This window comes from Choristoneura fumiferana, chromosome 14 (genome assembly GCF_025370935.1).
Source record: "Choristoneura fumiferana chromosome 14, NRCan_CFum_1, whole genome shotgun sequence".
NCBI lineage: Eukaryota > Metazoa > Arthropoda > Insecta > Lepidoptera > Tortricidae > Choristoneura > Choristoneura fumiferana.
In genome coordinates this window covers 6,734,679-6,750,057 of record NC_133485.1, presented here as the reverse complement: position 1 = coordinate 6,750,057, position 15,379 = coordinate 6,734,679, and the positions used below count along the sequence as shown (strand labels likewise).

The following is a 15,379-nucleotide window of genomic DNA, read 5'->3' as shown; positions in this document are numbered from 1 at the left end:
GTAGTTACAAAATTTCGATTTTTTCCTCACAAGATTTCGTGACGTTTCCTGACGTCAGAATTTTGGATGTCTTATGCAGTTTATGTTTTAAGACCTCGTTCTTAGGGTTAATAATTTCTTGACAAAACTGATTTCTTGTCAATTTCGTGACGGGACAACTTTTTGAGAAATACTCTTAGACCATATTATATAATACTATATAATCTAAGGAAATACTTATCTATGTGGATTCATTATTATTATGCTAAATGACGAGTGTTATGCTTCTTTAAAATTTTGCAAGTTCGATGTACTTAATGTACAATTTATGCTATGCTAAATCGTTTATGCGAATTCATATTGAGGGCTATCGTTTTTTGTCTCACTAGATGGCGCACTGTTGCGTGAGGTTTTTAAGTGTGGCTTTCAGAGTCTGTTATTACGGGCGTTAAAACAATGTTTAGATTAAAATCATATTTAAAACACCTTAAAACCGTACCATAAAAATATCCAGCAACCACAGTGTTGCTTAGTCCCGTTTTGTTCGGAAAAAAAGGGAGGACAAAAGTTTCCGAAAGACAAAGCTGTCTCAAAACACAGACATTCATTGCCCCGTAATGCATAATTGCCATAATTAATTTTAGGTAATGCAAAATATTCACAAAAAATTTCTAATTATAAATAAATCCGCGTAGCTCACCCAAAAACTATGAGATTTGACATTTCGGAGACCTCACGCTACATATATTCTGCGACCTCACGCTACACTAGCGCCCTAGCGGCGAATTATTCGCGATAAAGCCCTCATTATGTTATGCGAAATTATATTTCGATGCTACATCCTCGAGATTTAATTATGTAGTAGTCGTTTCACGTACTGCATCATCACACTATGTTTAGAATATATGAAAAAACGAAACGTATATTGGTAGTTCCCTATGACTCCGCTTGAGGGCGCAACGGATGGTTTATCATTGTTATTTTGTGTGCGGCATCATCAACTTCTTTTCTCTCGTTAAAATACACAAATCATCAATTATTAACGCTCAAAGACAAAAATATCCCAGAATAATGGGCAGGAATAAGAGAAAAAGAGACAATTCGTTGGAATTGACAAAAAAGATAAAAAAATTGATCAAATCAAGATCCAGCTCCACATCGCCTTCAATTTCATCAGAAAGTTCTTATTACAGAGGTAAAGTTTCTAGACAGTATATTAAACATAAATAAATAAAAATACTCTTTTCTCAGGTATTTGGATGGCTTAGAATACAACACGAATGATGCAACTTCGAAAACTCATGTCGCAGACTGAGTCGCAGACATGGCGGACACGTGCTCTATTATAACCTACATTTGCAAAATTTGCACCAACGTGTTAAGCTGAATTCACAAGGCAATATGGCTGGCACGAAATCGAGGCGATTTATCGTGAATTAAGTTTCATTGCGGTTGTTTCTTAAGTGATGCCACGAGATGTCATCCAGAAACAATTTACGTAATTCCTTCGGGATCCTATCTGCCACACTTCCTTTTGTGATGCCACGAGATGTCATCCGGAAGTTAAATACTTTCTTAACGTGGTGATACGCGATATCATCCAGAAAGTAATTATTACTTCAAGTATCAATCAACCTTGATTTGCTATGCCCTTCCATAAGTGATGCCACGAGATGTCATCCGGAAGTTAAAAGGCATTAGTATAAATAAATATTTATCCACCAAGAGGCAATTTGTGGTACTTAAAAGAATAAAGGACCCTTGCTAAGCTTGCTTACCTTACTAGTTGACTTACGCTTTTTATTTCTTCCAATACACAGAACCGCAGTCAGTGGGGGACTGTTCCGGAGAGGCGTCAGAGGTGGAGTTCCTTGATGAGTCACTTCTGGAATTGGATGAAGAACTTCCAAACATCAATCAACACCTACATGAAACTCCTAAAATTGAAAACTCAGGCGAGACTGAAAAAGAAAAATGTCTCCCAATGGAAATTTTATCAATTTTAGGAGAGGGAAAAAAGCCCACCGAAACATTGGGCAAGAAAGTGCCCAAGGAAATCTCTGAACGTTGGGGGAAGATCATACAAGATGGGCTAGCCAAGGAGATTAAAGAGGGCCTAATAAATAAAACCCTGATCCCGGAAAATTTCCAGCTTGCAAAAGCTCCGAAATTAAATGCTGAGGTGTCAGCAATCCTTTCTGATTCTACCAGAAATAGAGACAAAAGACTAGAGAAGTCACAAAATCAATTGGGCCTTGCTATTGCAAGGCTGGTGAATCTGACAACAGACCTTATTGATACTGATATGGAAAAAATCAAACTAATAACACAACTGTCAGAAATAAACCAGATTCTCCTGGACCTTCATTATGAAGAGACACAAAACAGAAGACGCCTTATTATCCCTTTGTTAGATAGGAAGTTTACGCATATAACAAAGGACATGAAACGGGACATGACCTTATTTGGAGAAAATCTTAATGAAAATATAAAAATTTCCAAAACCATTGAAAAATCTGGTCAGCAAATAAAGAAACGTGCACAGCCCAACTTCAATAAGGAGAACCAGGGAAACATGCAAGCGCCTCCTCGTCAATATCAGCCAGGATCAAGACGTGCTCAACAGAACTACGCGCGTCCACAGCCTTCAGCCAGCTACAACAAAGAGCGGCCAATGCCTCCGGCCCAAACGACGAGGAGGCAACGAGCAGCGGCACCGCCCGCGCCCCAGCGAGGCCGTATGGCGGCACAACCGCGGAATTACGATCAGAAAGCACGACGATAGAGGTACTTCACTCGGGTCGAATAACATATTTTATGCACAATTGGCAATTAATCACATCCGATCCACAAGTCCTTTCCTATATCACAGGCTATAGGTTAGAATTTGAGTCCCCCCCTTTTCAACTATATGAACCAAAAAATCCTCCATATCCAAGGTTGGAAATGGAAAGCTCCATAAGAAAACTTTTAGAAATAGGAGCCATAACCTATTGTAATGAATGTCATGACCAATTCTTGTCACCAATTTTTTTAATACCAAAAAAGGATGACACCTTTAGATTCATTCTAAACTTAAAAATGCTCAATAAATTCCTGATACCACAGCATTTTAAAATGGAAGACCTAAGAACTGCAACCCAACTAATTTCCAAAGATTCTTATATGGCCACGATTGATCTCAAAGATGCCTATTTTTTAGTACCAGTACATGCCAACCATAGGAAATATTTACGCTTTCGTTTTGATAAGTTGTATCAGTTCACATGTCTCCCATTTGGACTTTGTTCTGCACCTTATGTGTTCACGAAACTAGTCAAACCTATTCTAACACACTTACGAAATAAAGGGCATACTTTAGTGGCATATTTGGATGACATTCTGTGTATGGGCGATACATATTCTAACTGTTTGAATACTGTCAATGCAGTCATTAACACATTACAAAGATTGGGTTTTGTAGTTAACTATGAGAAAAGTAAGCCTACACCTAGTAAAGTTTGCAAATTCCTGGGTTTTATACTAAATTCAAACTCTATGACTTTAGAATTACCAAAGGATAAAAAAGAAAAATTTTTAGTATAACAAGACAAATTTCAAGAAAAAAGGAGATAAAGATCAGGGAATTTGCAAGATTTACAGGTACGCTTACAGCAGCATGCCCAGCAGTAAAATATGGCTGGCTTCACACAAAGCTCTTTGAACGGGAAAAGTTCCTAGCCTTGCTGAACCATAGTGATAATTATGAGGCAAAAATGAAATTGTGTTCTTCACTTAAATCCGAATTTGACTGGTGGATAAGTTGCATAGGAAATATTGATAATCCTATACGTAAAAGTCATTTTATTAGAGAAATTTACACGGATTCTTCACTTTCTGGTTGGGGAGCTTTTTCCAATGGGGAAACGGCCAGAGGTTATTGGTCTCAAGAAGAAAGCAACAAACATATAAATCATTTAGAACTGCTGGCTGCCTTTCTTGGACTAAAAACTTTCTGCAAAAATCTACAGAATGCTGAAATCTTATTAAGAATTGATAACACAACAGCTATAGCATACATAAATAGGATGGGTGGCATACAATTCCCACACTTAAACAAATTAGCTAGTGAAATTTGGAACTGGTGTGAAGAACGAAATTTATTCATTTATGCCTCATACATAAAATCAAAGGAAAACGTCGAGGCCGATAGGGCATCGCGTATAACAAATATTGACACTGAATGGGAACTCAAAAACTCTTGCTTTCAATTCATAACAAAAAAGCTGGGCCATCCAAACATAGACTTGTTTGCTACAAGAATTAACAAAAAATGTGACCTCTATGTATCTTGGAAACGTGACCCGGAGGCGTTTGATATTGACGCATTCACATTAAGATGGACTGACCTTTATTTTTATGCATTCCCACCTTTCTCGCTAATTATGAAGTGTCTAAGAAAAATCATCAATGATGAGGCTACAGGCATTTTAGTTGTGCCATATTGGCCTGGTCAAGCTTGGTACCCAGTTTTTATGTCACTTGGGTGCTCTGAAGTACTTTACCTGGGACCCGATTCTGAACTTTTATTGTCTCCTTACAGAACCCCTCATCCTTTGTGGCCAAACCTTACCCTGGCGTGCGCGAGGTTATCCGGGAAGCGTTCTTGAAAAAATCTCTTCAGGATAGTACCATTGACATAATGATCAAATCACTCTCAAATAGTACATTGCAACAATATAATACTGCGTACAAGCAGTGGGTTCAATTTTGTAATACAAATAAAATTGACTGGTCTGAAACCACTACACCAGTATTGCTAGGTTTTTTGACTCAACTGTTTGAAAAAGGTGCCAGTTATGGCACTTTAAACTCGACTAGATCAGCATTATCACTGATTTTTGGGAAGCAACTGTGTAACAATGATTATATCACTAGATTTTTCAAAGGTATTTTTAAAATTAAACCTAATCTACCTAAATATCAGTTTACCTGGGATCCTAGTAAAGTACTGTCTTTTTTAAGTGGTCTATATCCTAACGAGTCATTGAGTATTCTCGCTCTTACTAAGAAACTAGTAACGCTACTGGCTCTATCCACCGGGCATAGGGTCCAGACCTTGTCCGTCATCAAGGCCAATAATATCACAATCAATGATATGGGAGCAATCATCATTGTGGACGGGATTATTAAAACATCTGGACCAAATCGCAATAACCCTAAGTTAGTGTTACCGCATTTTGTAGAAAAAAATACTATATGTCCTGTAAAGACTCTATCATCATATATCACAAGAATGGAACAGTTTCGAGCCTTTCCAAATACAGAGAAGCTTATTCTCACCACCACTCAGCCACATCACAATGCCAGCGCTCAATCAATTAGCCGCTGGATAAAGATAGTACTAAGGGATAGTGGCGTGGATGTGAGTGTGTTTACGGCTCACAGCACGCGGCATGCCGCCACCTCGGCGGCATACCGCGCGGGGGTCTCAATTGACCTGATCAAGCGAACGGCTGGCTGGACAAACTCTTCTAAGTGCTTCGCTAAGTTTTATAACTTGCCTCTGAATAATGATAAAAATGATAGAGCCTTTGCGGAAGCAGTGTTTAAATCATAGAATGTAAAAATTTAACAGCTGACAATATTACCTTTTTATTGTTAATTTTATCTTATAATAAGTAAGAATGTTTGTTTTTTTGTTTAAAAATGTTAATTGGAAGTTAGGTGGAAGTGTATCATCCACCCATCTGAATTATTAAACTCAAATACATATAATAAAAGATACTTATAACTGTTTATGCTTTCTATTATAGTTTACCAATCCTACATCATTCTGTATAATCAGCGCTGAACATCTACATAATTAAATCTCGAGGATGTAGCATCGAAATATAATTTATGGTTAATTGAACTTACCTTAAGTGAACTTCAACCATAATTATAACAATGTTTAGATTAAAATCATATTTAAAACACCTTAAAACCGTACCATAAAAATATCCAGCAACCACAGTGTTGCTTAGTCCCGTTTTGTTCGGAAAAAAAGGGAGGACAAAAGTTTCCGAAAGACAAAGCTGTCTCAAAACACAGACATTCATTGCCCCGTAATGCATAATTGCCATAATTAATTAGGTAATGCAAAATTTCACAAAAAATTTCTAATTATAAATAAATCCGCGTAGCTCACCCATAAATGAAATTTGACATTTCGGAACCTCACGCTACATTCGGCCCTAGCGGCTCATTCATTCGGATAGAAGCCCTCATTAATGTTATGCAAAATAATAAATAAGGGGCACCCTAGAAAGAGATGATGGTGAATGCGATCGCGAACGTCAACAAGTTAGACAATACGCAATACGGCCTCAGATTGTTGCTGTACGGGTTTATGTCCTATCCAAAGAGAAAGAATGCAAAACAAAAAAGTAATAGACGATTTTTTCGTTGTCAAAGTTATCTCATAATTTAAATAATAAATAAAAAAAATACTTCATTTTAGCTAGTGTCACTGTCAAGTCAATGTCATGTCATGTTCATGTCCGAGCAGAGCATGGTGTTATTTATTGTGGTTCTTAGCTTGTTCCAATTAATTTATTAGATACCAAAATGGCTTATGACTTACACGCCTGTCTTACATTTAACTATAAACAAATTTTAATTGAAGAAATTGCCTTGGACGGGTTGTCGGGTATAGCTCTCGATTTATTATGGCTGCGCGTCGAAAAACGGATTTCTGCGGCTGTGACGGAGAAAATGAAGGCAAGGTTCTGGGGTTTTCTTGTTAATTGTAAGCCTATTACATTTTACCAACTCACAGTACCTCTGCAACCTTGTACAGAGATATTAGACAGATTTATGATAACGGATGAATACTCTGGACACTTAATGGACCCGGTAAGTTTATACTTTTTTCTGGTTAAAAAAAATTACTTGAAAATTAGTACAATCAAAACTATATTAACAAAAATATCGTAAATTTTACAATACACACACACACATATCCTTCTGAAAGTCCAGAAGAGATTGAAAGAAAGAAAGAAAAACATTTATTCATGATTGCAGAGGAATACAGTAGAACCCGCTTACGAATCTGAGGGGACCGAGCAACCAAAAATGTCTTAAACTTAAAATTGTATTAAACGTGAAAAATAAACTAGTATTATTTCATGTAATTTGTTTATTTAGAATGAAAGACATGATGATAATGCTTTCTTTTAATTTTTGACATCATTGAACTAACAAATGAAGATAAAATTTTAATAACTCACAAATTTGAATCGAAACTTAAAACATATCAAAACACGGCAGCAGTGATAATAAGCGAATGAAGTCTACGAGTAAATGTAGGTAGGTTGGAACCAATTAGCCAATCGCTTAGACAGGGTTACAAAGTTATCTGGACAGGCGCATGTGTCGCCAGAACCGTGTCCCCATGCGTAATATTGGGACGCCATGGTTATTTAATTTTTTTTTTTATTGCATACATTAGTTGGTAACATTGTATGACGATGCAATGTGGGTAATATAATAAAAATATAATTTTAGATGGTGTATAAAGCGGGACACAAGTCGTATTAACTGTGAAAAAATGTATGAAAACAGGCCTTAAGTTGCAGGGACTGGTGTAAAATGGCGTATTATGCGGAAAATCGTATTAAATGTGATCATATTAAGCGAGTTCTACTGTATTAATAAAAAAAATCATACACTTGCCAAATACAGAAAAGTTCCAAGTCCATTACAAACTGTACATTTTTACACTAATTTTTGGAAATATCTTATATATTTTAATTAGCATCTAAACAACCTAGTTTGACCATTTATTTTTTAATATGTAGTGTTGAAAATGATCATAAAATAATTGCTAAATTAAAACCTAAATTTACAGCCAGTTTATCTAGATGGCGAATATGAATACCGCCCTGTTGCGAATGAACACGGATCTTGCAGTAACTATGACGCTAGAAAAGAAATTAAAAAACAAAAACTTAGCGAACTTGGATCTTATGAAAATGTGTTGGCAGAATATGGTAGTACCTTAGTCATGGTAGCAAGCCTGGATGAGAGATGGAAAGCTCTAGCTCCGCACATGCCTGCTTCTGTGATATCCCAGTTATCTCCAATACATTATTGTATTTTGGAGTTGGTTGGAAAATCTAGACATAATGTAAGTAAGCATAAACTTACACTTTTCCATCTATGGGTCAATCAGTGTAAAAAAATTACCATTAATTGTGTGGCATCCGTCCCAAACTAATTCATTTTACAAGCCTCGGCTCCTACCTCTAGAGGTTTTTGTGAAAAATAACATTTGAAATTTGCTGTGAGCTTTGGGTTAAGAAATCTTTTTGATGCACTTTGTGAAGCATTTCAATGGTGCATAGGATATTACACAAGCAATACTGGACCCATGTGGGTATGTATGACTGCCTAATCACTCTCATACTGAGAGACCTTTGACCAGCATTGGGATCCAAACAGCATGTACGGTCACAATCATTAATTTGAGACCCATTTTGTGAAAAAGTCCTTTGAATTGTCATACAAAATGACAGATATTCAATCTTTAAGTGGGTCCCAAATGAACGATTGTGACTGTACATTATTATTTTGGTATTACTTTAGTAGATGATTGGGTTAATTTAATGGAACACCTCCTATAAATGTTATTGGTTTTTTTATTATGGTTATAAAAAAACGTACGTTGATTGATGATGATGATGATGATGATTGAAAATTCAGATGAAAAACCTACAGGTAAACTAACCCAATAACCTCCTGAAATATTTATTGAATTATATATATTTTTAATAGATTATGATAATAATGATGAACTCTTCCTTGTATATCCACCTGGCCCCGAATTTTTTTTAACAGACATACTACTTATGACCTGGACGTGGTTCAGCAGCTTTGTTATTTTGGATTTATTTCAGAATCCTTACAATTCTTTGTTCAATAAACAATTTGTACTTTATAAAGTATATTGGGCTGTTATTATTAGTGTTAATTGGTCCTTTATAAAGTATGCAAGGGCTCAAGAGGACAAATAGGGAATACTGTTAATTTCTCTCACTATTCTGTACTCCTTGAGATGTTACAGTTGATTACAACTCCTACAATTATCTGCAATACTTTAGTCCATAATATAATATACATTTATTTTTATGTTACAGGGACAAATGACAATAGGCAAAACCAACATAACAAAAATAGTGAAAGAACCAAAATTTCTTTTCTACAACCGAAATTATTTGCAGAAATTAGATATGATAAGAGTACTATGTGTAACTATAAAACAAGATGGCAAAGGAATCAAAGGTTTATTGCTGAGACTGAAGAGGTTTCATAAACCAACCATATTGTCCATGCCCAAAGTTGGGAAACTACATAATGTTAAGGAATATTTGTTGGAACAACCAAATTATTGTGAAAAAACTGATGTTGTTATAACAAAAGGACTAATCAACCAACACAACATCAGAAGACTACAGAAGACTATTAATGTCTTTAGTTTTGTAAGTACTACTACTCTTTTAAAACTAAAAAGAGGGACAATTCACAAACCTGCCTGACCCAATGGTCAGAGTTATATAAATATATGGCACTCTACTCATTATTTTTCCTAAATAGTAGTTCCTCCCTTTTGCCACTCTTCATTAATTTGATTATGTTTTAATTTTTTTTTTTGATATATTCTTATAACAGGATGAAAAAGTTGTTGAATCTGAGTCAAGAAATAAAAAAGGCTCAAAGATGAGTGTTGCGGTTAAAAGAAGATTTATCTCCCTCAATACTAATAGTGATGAGTCATCTCAATCAGAAGATGAAGACAATGAAATTATTCGCAAATGCCAGTACAAAGTAGGTGTGGACCTGTTAAGACAAGCATATGAATTGTTTCTAGAGGCTGGCCTAAAGGGCTTAACGCAAATTGAAATAGCTCAATTGTTGGGAGTTGAATTCTACACAAGCCGCACAATCTGCAGGGTATTCAAAGTCAGACATATCATCAGAGAATACTTGGAGGACAAAGGGAAACAAAGGACTGCACGGTATTACTTGTTTCACTCAGGTTATATAAGGTTAAATTGAATTTTAAAATGTTTACTAAATTCTGTATAAAAATATTTCAGGTACTTTGCTACTGCTGCTGCCAGTGGAGAAATAAATCAAAAGTATGAAGAGGAAAAGAAGAAACTGTTGGAGTATATCAACAACAGCAAAAGTGAAGAGCAGCCACAACCCATCGCTGAAGAGGATGATGATGTCCCTTTGAAGAAAATTAAACTCGATAAAGAGTCAAAAGCAATAGAAGTCACAGAGATTAAAGTGCTAGACGGGTTGGAGAATTTTAATAGTGAATCACTGCTGTTTTCGAAAAAGAATCCCACCTTAAGACAATTACGATTTGCCAATGGGCTGCTCAAAATCACTAGAGAGAGGTTAGCCATTTCAGGATATCAAACGTTAAGTGTTCTTGTTTCAAAAGAAACTGGAGAACCTCCAATGGACACAAAAGCTTTGAAAATATTTGTACAGAAATTGGTGACTGATGGTCAATTGAAGTTAATGAAGATTAAATGGCCAGGATTTCACCAAAAGTATTCTATACTTATCTGCTCTCCCTATGTAAATTGTACAGATCCAATCGTCAAAGCTAAACAGCGAGAGATCAGCATCAGAGCATTTACAAATAAAAAAGTCAAAAGAGAAAGAAATCTAGACCTAGTTCACAGGCCGCCATCACAGTACGCATATCCACGGTATATGAAAATTCAATTGCTACATGAATTTCTTGCGAAACTTATTTACTTTGACGAAAACAAAGTGAAGATTGAATTCAATCTGCCAAATGGTTTTGCTTCCCTGGTCAACATTATCCCTGAAATAACAGTGCAATTTGCTATTGGCAACATAAGCAACATGGCAGTATCTGATCTTGCCCATCTGAAGATAGATCAAGATGTTCTTGATTTAAAATTACGTGATGCGCCAGAAGAACTTTATCACATGTTGCTCCAGTCTAAAAGTCTACAGACTTCTATCAGGATAAATTTGAAAGTGTTGGCTATGCTTGGTCTTATCCAATTAGTCAACCAACCAACCGCTCAGACTACAGATCACAACAGCAGCCTATCTAGCTATGTCTTTTATGTCAACAAAAAGGCAAAAATAATAGACACAACTGGTACTTGGCCAAGAAAAAACACAAAGACGAAACATTTAGAGAAGACGTTTCACTTTGAAAGTTTTGATGACGTGAAGAGGTATTGGAATGAAGTGTATGAAGTAAGCACTCACACAACCATAGAATATCCCCATCGGGGCCAAAAGAAACTCGTCCCTCCCGTGCGCCAGATGCACGAAGTTGAAGAGTGTGACAACGGAGAGCGATATGGAGACGGTGCGGGCCCGTGCGGTTTCGACTCGTGTTTCTACATGGAACAGTCTCGTTTCTGGAGAGCATTCTACATCAGAGTCATCAAAAACAAACCTATAAAGAAAATTCCACGGAAGAGAAAACATGTCCCAGAAAAGAAACCAAAAAAGACTAAGTTGAAGAAGCTCAAAGTAAAACCACCTCCAGAATCGGTTCCGGTACCCAAAATTCCACAGAAAAAACTACCCTTCAAGGGCTACAGTACTATCAAATGGAGCCACTGGGAGGACACAATATTGATGATGTGCAAAGTTGCCATAACAATTATGAGCCCCATTTCGCAGCCAGGCTGCCTGAAGATACGAAATAATACAGCCAAAGATCTCCTGGCCATCTTTGACCCTTACAAAATTGGTAGTGCTTGCCACAGAAGAGCAGAAGCTCTCGATTTGGATTTGGCATTACAACATGAAAAAGAATGCTTAATAAATGCACTACGCAAAAGAAGAGACCTCATACTGAAGTATGAGGGTTTATTGAGAAAACTTAAAGCTCGACATGCTGCGAACATGACCAAGTTCATACATGAAGCGCGGATACCCATGTTGGAACTAGTGTGGCTCATAAACCAGCTCGTCGAAAATCGGTCCAAGGAACCGGCTGTGCCATGCGTCGCTGTGGACATGGATGATTTCCACAATAGGTACACAGTGACAACTACGACTGCCAATAAACCATGCAACAGCTATAAGGGTGACGGAGACACTGAGCTTTCGATCGCCAAAGTAAAAGAGACTATTATAATGTGTGTAATGACGAGCTTATTTAGTACTCCAGCTGCCGCTGATGCTATGAAGACTTTCTCTACTCTGGCAGAATTTGACGAGCACACACTGAGAACTGGATTAGAGCAGTTAAGAAAGTGTGGCGCTGTTGCTTGCAAAGACAAGGTGTTGCATTACCACCTGCATCGTTTTAACATTCAGGACACAGTGAAAACGTCGTATAAGTTGTCGGCAGCGTACCAACGCAGGTGGATCAACAGGCTAAACACGAATTTCACTGATCAGCTGGCGGACATGATGAAAACTGACGTGTCTCAGACCAGTATTAAAGCGTCACCTGAAATAAACTGCTTGCTCTGCGAATCCCAAGCTTGTGGATTGCTGGAAATCATATCAGTCACTGTACCCGTAATTACAGGGTCCTCAGGCTCGATTATACAAGAACAACAACTAAACGTAATCGACATAGATATGAAGTTCAAATTGAAATCTGGAATATTGGGATACAAAAAGATAACAGATTTTAAGACATTTACTGAGCACTTTGACAACATAGAACCAGAGGATATCTACACTACACTACAAAAGTAAGTAAAATGTATTTACTACTAGAACTATGTGGTCGTAAAAATGTAAGTCATAAATAAACAATTTTGACCATTTCAGAAATTCTATGGTACCTGTACAAACAACGACTACACAGGATATAGACCCACTGGATATATTCATATTGCACTTGAAGAAACGAGGCAAAAATGGAGCTATTTACAGTGAATTAGTGGTATGTAAATGACATAATAATTATAGTCATGTTAATTTATGATTATGTTCATAGTTTGAGGGCAGACATAGATAATAGATTTACAAAGTATGCTTCATCATAATCAGTCACTATGTATTTATTATAACTCTATTCTTGGTGAATGTAGTGTCACTTATTTTACAAAAAATATTAAAGTATTTGACAAATTTGTCATATTTTCTTTAGTAATTTTTACTGCCAACAATTATTTATACACAACCCAAGATACAACAATATGATAGGAAACAAAATAAATAAAAACTACATAAATATACCTGACTATAAAAAGAAAACACCATCTAAGAGGCCCTCCTGCGGCATAGACCCCAACACACTGGCGGCATTACCTCTCTGTACAGACAGAGAAATTCGCTGGGAGAGGTAAGCGCCAGCTCTGGGGTCTCCTGAGGTCTCTATCAGCCGGGATGACAAGGCCCCCATGAAGGCCCTCATGTCAGCCGACCAGGGACCCATTGTCTCCACTGCGAGCGCCGCAAACTCAAAGTCCTTTAAAAGAGAAGAGTATTTGCGGCGCTTGAGAACTTGGGCCTGGTCAGCTGCAGCCCCGGCTTGTGAGCGGGTTGCCTGAATGTGGGACTGCGCGAAAGTGTCGACACGTTGCGTCCCACACCAGAGCCCTACCCAGCTTCCATCGCACCAGAGTAGCCCCGTCGGGGCGCTTGCCATCGTCTCTGGCCATGCCCACGGGTTCAAGGATTTCGGGCACAGAGACGGTGGCAAGCGAGCGGCAGACCAGGTCATTGATGGTGCCATGGCGGAATAAGCGACTAGCGCTTTTGGAGCATCAGAGGCCGTGACGTCCCAGCTGATCTACGTCCTTACCACAAGTACATGTGTGGGAGATACACATTCTGCAACCAAGCCTTAAGGATATTGCTATCCTCAAGGTGCTTGGATCCAGAACCGTACCTAACTGACGGGAAGGGAGGGCGTTGAACCAATGGCCTGACTCCGGGGCTGATACTGCCAGGAGACGGGCATGTTCACGGTCGTCCGGGATATTTTCCAATTTTCGTGTTATTCATTCGCCGTACCTATCAAAAATATATTTATAAAAATACATTCGGGGTAATACTTTAAAACAGTGTTCCTGTAATAATTACATCATTTATATTTTTTTCCCACGCTTTTAACCTTCTTCATACTGAAATAAGTATTATCATTTACCTGCACACTGTACCAGTGACAATCTCAGTTCATGTAATAATTCAAAAACGACATTGTGCTCAATCGTATTCTAATCTCGATTTGATAATACACTATTAATCCTTAAAATTTGCTGCTCCAACGACTATGTGGGCTGATATGAGCTAGTTAATGTTCAAAGTTCAAACTTCCGATTTAATAATGATTTTCTTTCAGGATCTCTTTGGCAACAACTGTGACTTGCCCCAACAACTTGCAGAGTTAGAATCCAAGGGCATAATAAAAAGGGTGGGATTCTACGAAAATCGAATAGTTCTCACAGAATACGCCAATCCATGGACTGTCAAGATTGAGGATAAACTCGTAATACCAACACCCTGGTTGACATTTGACGCGAAAGTACGAGATGATATCTTCTTTAAATGGTGTGGGGTGATAATGAATAAAGCGTTTGAACAACCGGGCTGCTCCATAGCCTATGTGTCCAACACTTATGAATTCCTGACAACCAGAACCGTCCAAGAGATTTGTCTTTTCTTGGAAAAGTGTCAGTGTGTGAAACTGCAAGTATTAAGAACACCTGAAATCAACTTGTTTTTTGATGAAGAACCATCAGAATTCCTTGAATTTAATCCATATGAAGCACCTGAAAATATTTATATTTTTCCTTTGGAAGACTCGTTTACTAAGTATTCATATGTAAGAAAGATGATGATGTCTAAGGATAAGTAAATTGTGTTCAAATAATTAAGAAGAATGTGTAAAAATTGTATATGTAGGTAGATCATTATTCTAGCCAATCGTAATAGGGACTCCTAATTAGATATGTAATTGTTTACTACCTTATAGAACCAAGTTTGATTTTTACTACAGCACCCTCCGGAGAAATATACTGAAATAAAGGTATAAATGTTAATGTATTGCTCCTATTTTTTCCTACTTCTTATTCCATGCATATTTAAAGCACCTTTATATAAAACTGTCAGAAAGCGTACAGGGACGGACAAGGTACTAAAGTGTAAAGTAAAGATATTTTGATCTACATTCAAATTCTTCTACGACATGACATGATAGTTCCCTTGGCCATCCGACGACCGGATGGCCAAGTGGTTAAAGAACCTGACAACGAAGCTTAAGGTCCCGGGTTCGAATCCCGGCCGGGGCAGATATTTGTATGAATAATACGAATGTTTGTTCTCGGGTCTTGGATGTTTAATATGTATTTATCTATACAATAAGTATGTTTATCCGTTGCCTAGTGTCCATAGTACAAGCTTTGCT

At 37.4% G+C, this 15,379-nt stretch overlaps 2 protein-coding genes across 3 annotated transcripts; both read left to right on the top strand.

The window, feature by feature from the left end:
- The first annotated feature begins 817 nt into the window (after positions 1-817).
- Positions 818-5,757, top strand: LOC141434858 (uncharacterized). Of its 2 annotated transcripts, XM_074097318.1 has the most exons (3): positions 818-1,174; positions 1,800-2,766; positions 4,562-5,757. In XM_074097318.1, exons 1-2 carry the CDS (start codon positions 943-945, stop codon positions 2,762-2,764), a joined length of 1,197 nt encoding a protein of 398 aa, XP_073953419.1. In that variant the 5' UTR covers positions 818-942; the 3' UTR covers positions 2,765-2,766; positions 4,562-5,757. The 2 variants fall into 2 exon arrangements, with proteins under 2 accessions (XP_073953419.1, XP_073953418.1); XM_074097317.1 differs by having other exon boundaries at positions 1,800-5,757.
- Positions 5,758-6,450: 693 nt separating this feature from the next.
- LOC141434857 (uncharacterized) lies at positions 6,451-15,014 on the top strand. Its single transcript, XM_074097316.1, has 7 exons — positions 6,451-6,855; positions 7,850-8,128; positions 9,138-9,479; positions 9,670-10,016; positions 10,098-12,716; positions 12,796-12,910; positions 14,315-15,014. Exons 1-7 carry the CDS (start codon positions 6,568-6,570, stop codon positions 14,828-14,830), a joined length of 4,506 nt encoding a protein of 1,501 aa, XP_073953417.1. The 5' UTR covers positions 6,451-6,567; the 3' UTR covers positions 14,831-15,014.
- The last annotated feature ends 365 nt before the right edge of the window (positions 15,015-15,379 follow it).

Bases quoted from the DNA above. Each gene is read 5' to 3' on its own strand.
- LOC141434857 (XM_074097316.1), top strand. From the start codon at position 6,568: ATGGCTTATGACTTACACGCCTGTCTTACATTTAACTATAAACAAATT. The intron at 9,480-9,669 runs GTAAGTACTACT...TTCTTATAACAG, and splicing joins CTATTAATGTCTTTAGTTTT to GATGAAAAAGTTGTTGAATC. The intron at 12,911-14,314 runs GTATGTAAATGA...ATTTTCTTTCAG, and splicing joins CTATTTACAGTGAATTAGTG to GATCTCTTTGGCAACAACTG.
- LOC141434858 (XM_074097318.1), top strand. From the start codon at position 943: ATGGTTTATCATTGTTATTTTGTGTGCGGCATCATCAACTTCTTTTCT. The intron at 1,175-1,799 runs GTAAAGTTTCTA...TCCAATACACAG, and splicing joins AGAAAGTTCTTATTACAGAG to AACCGCAGTCAGTGGGGGAC.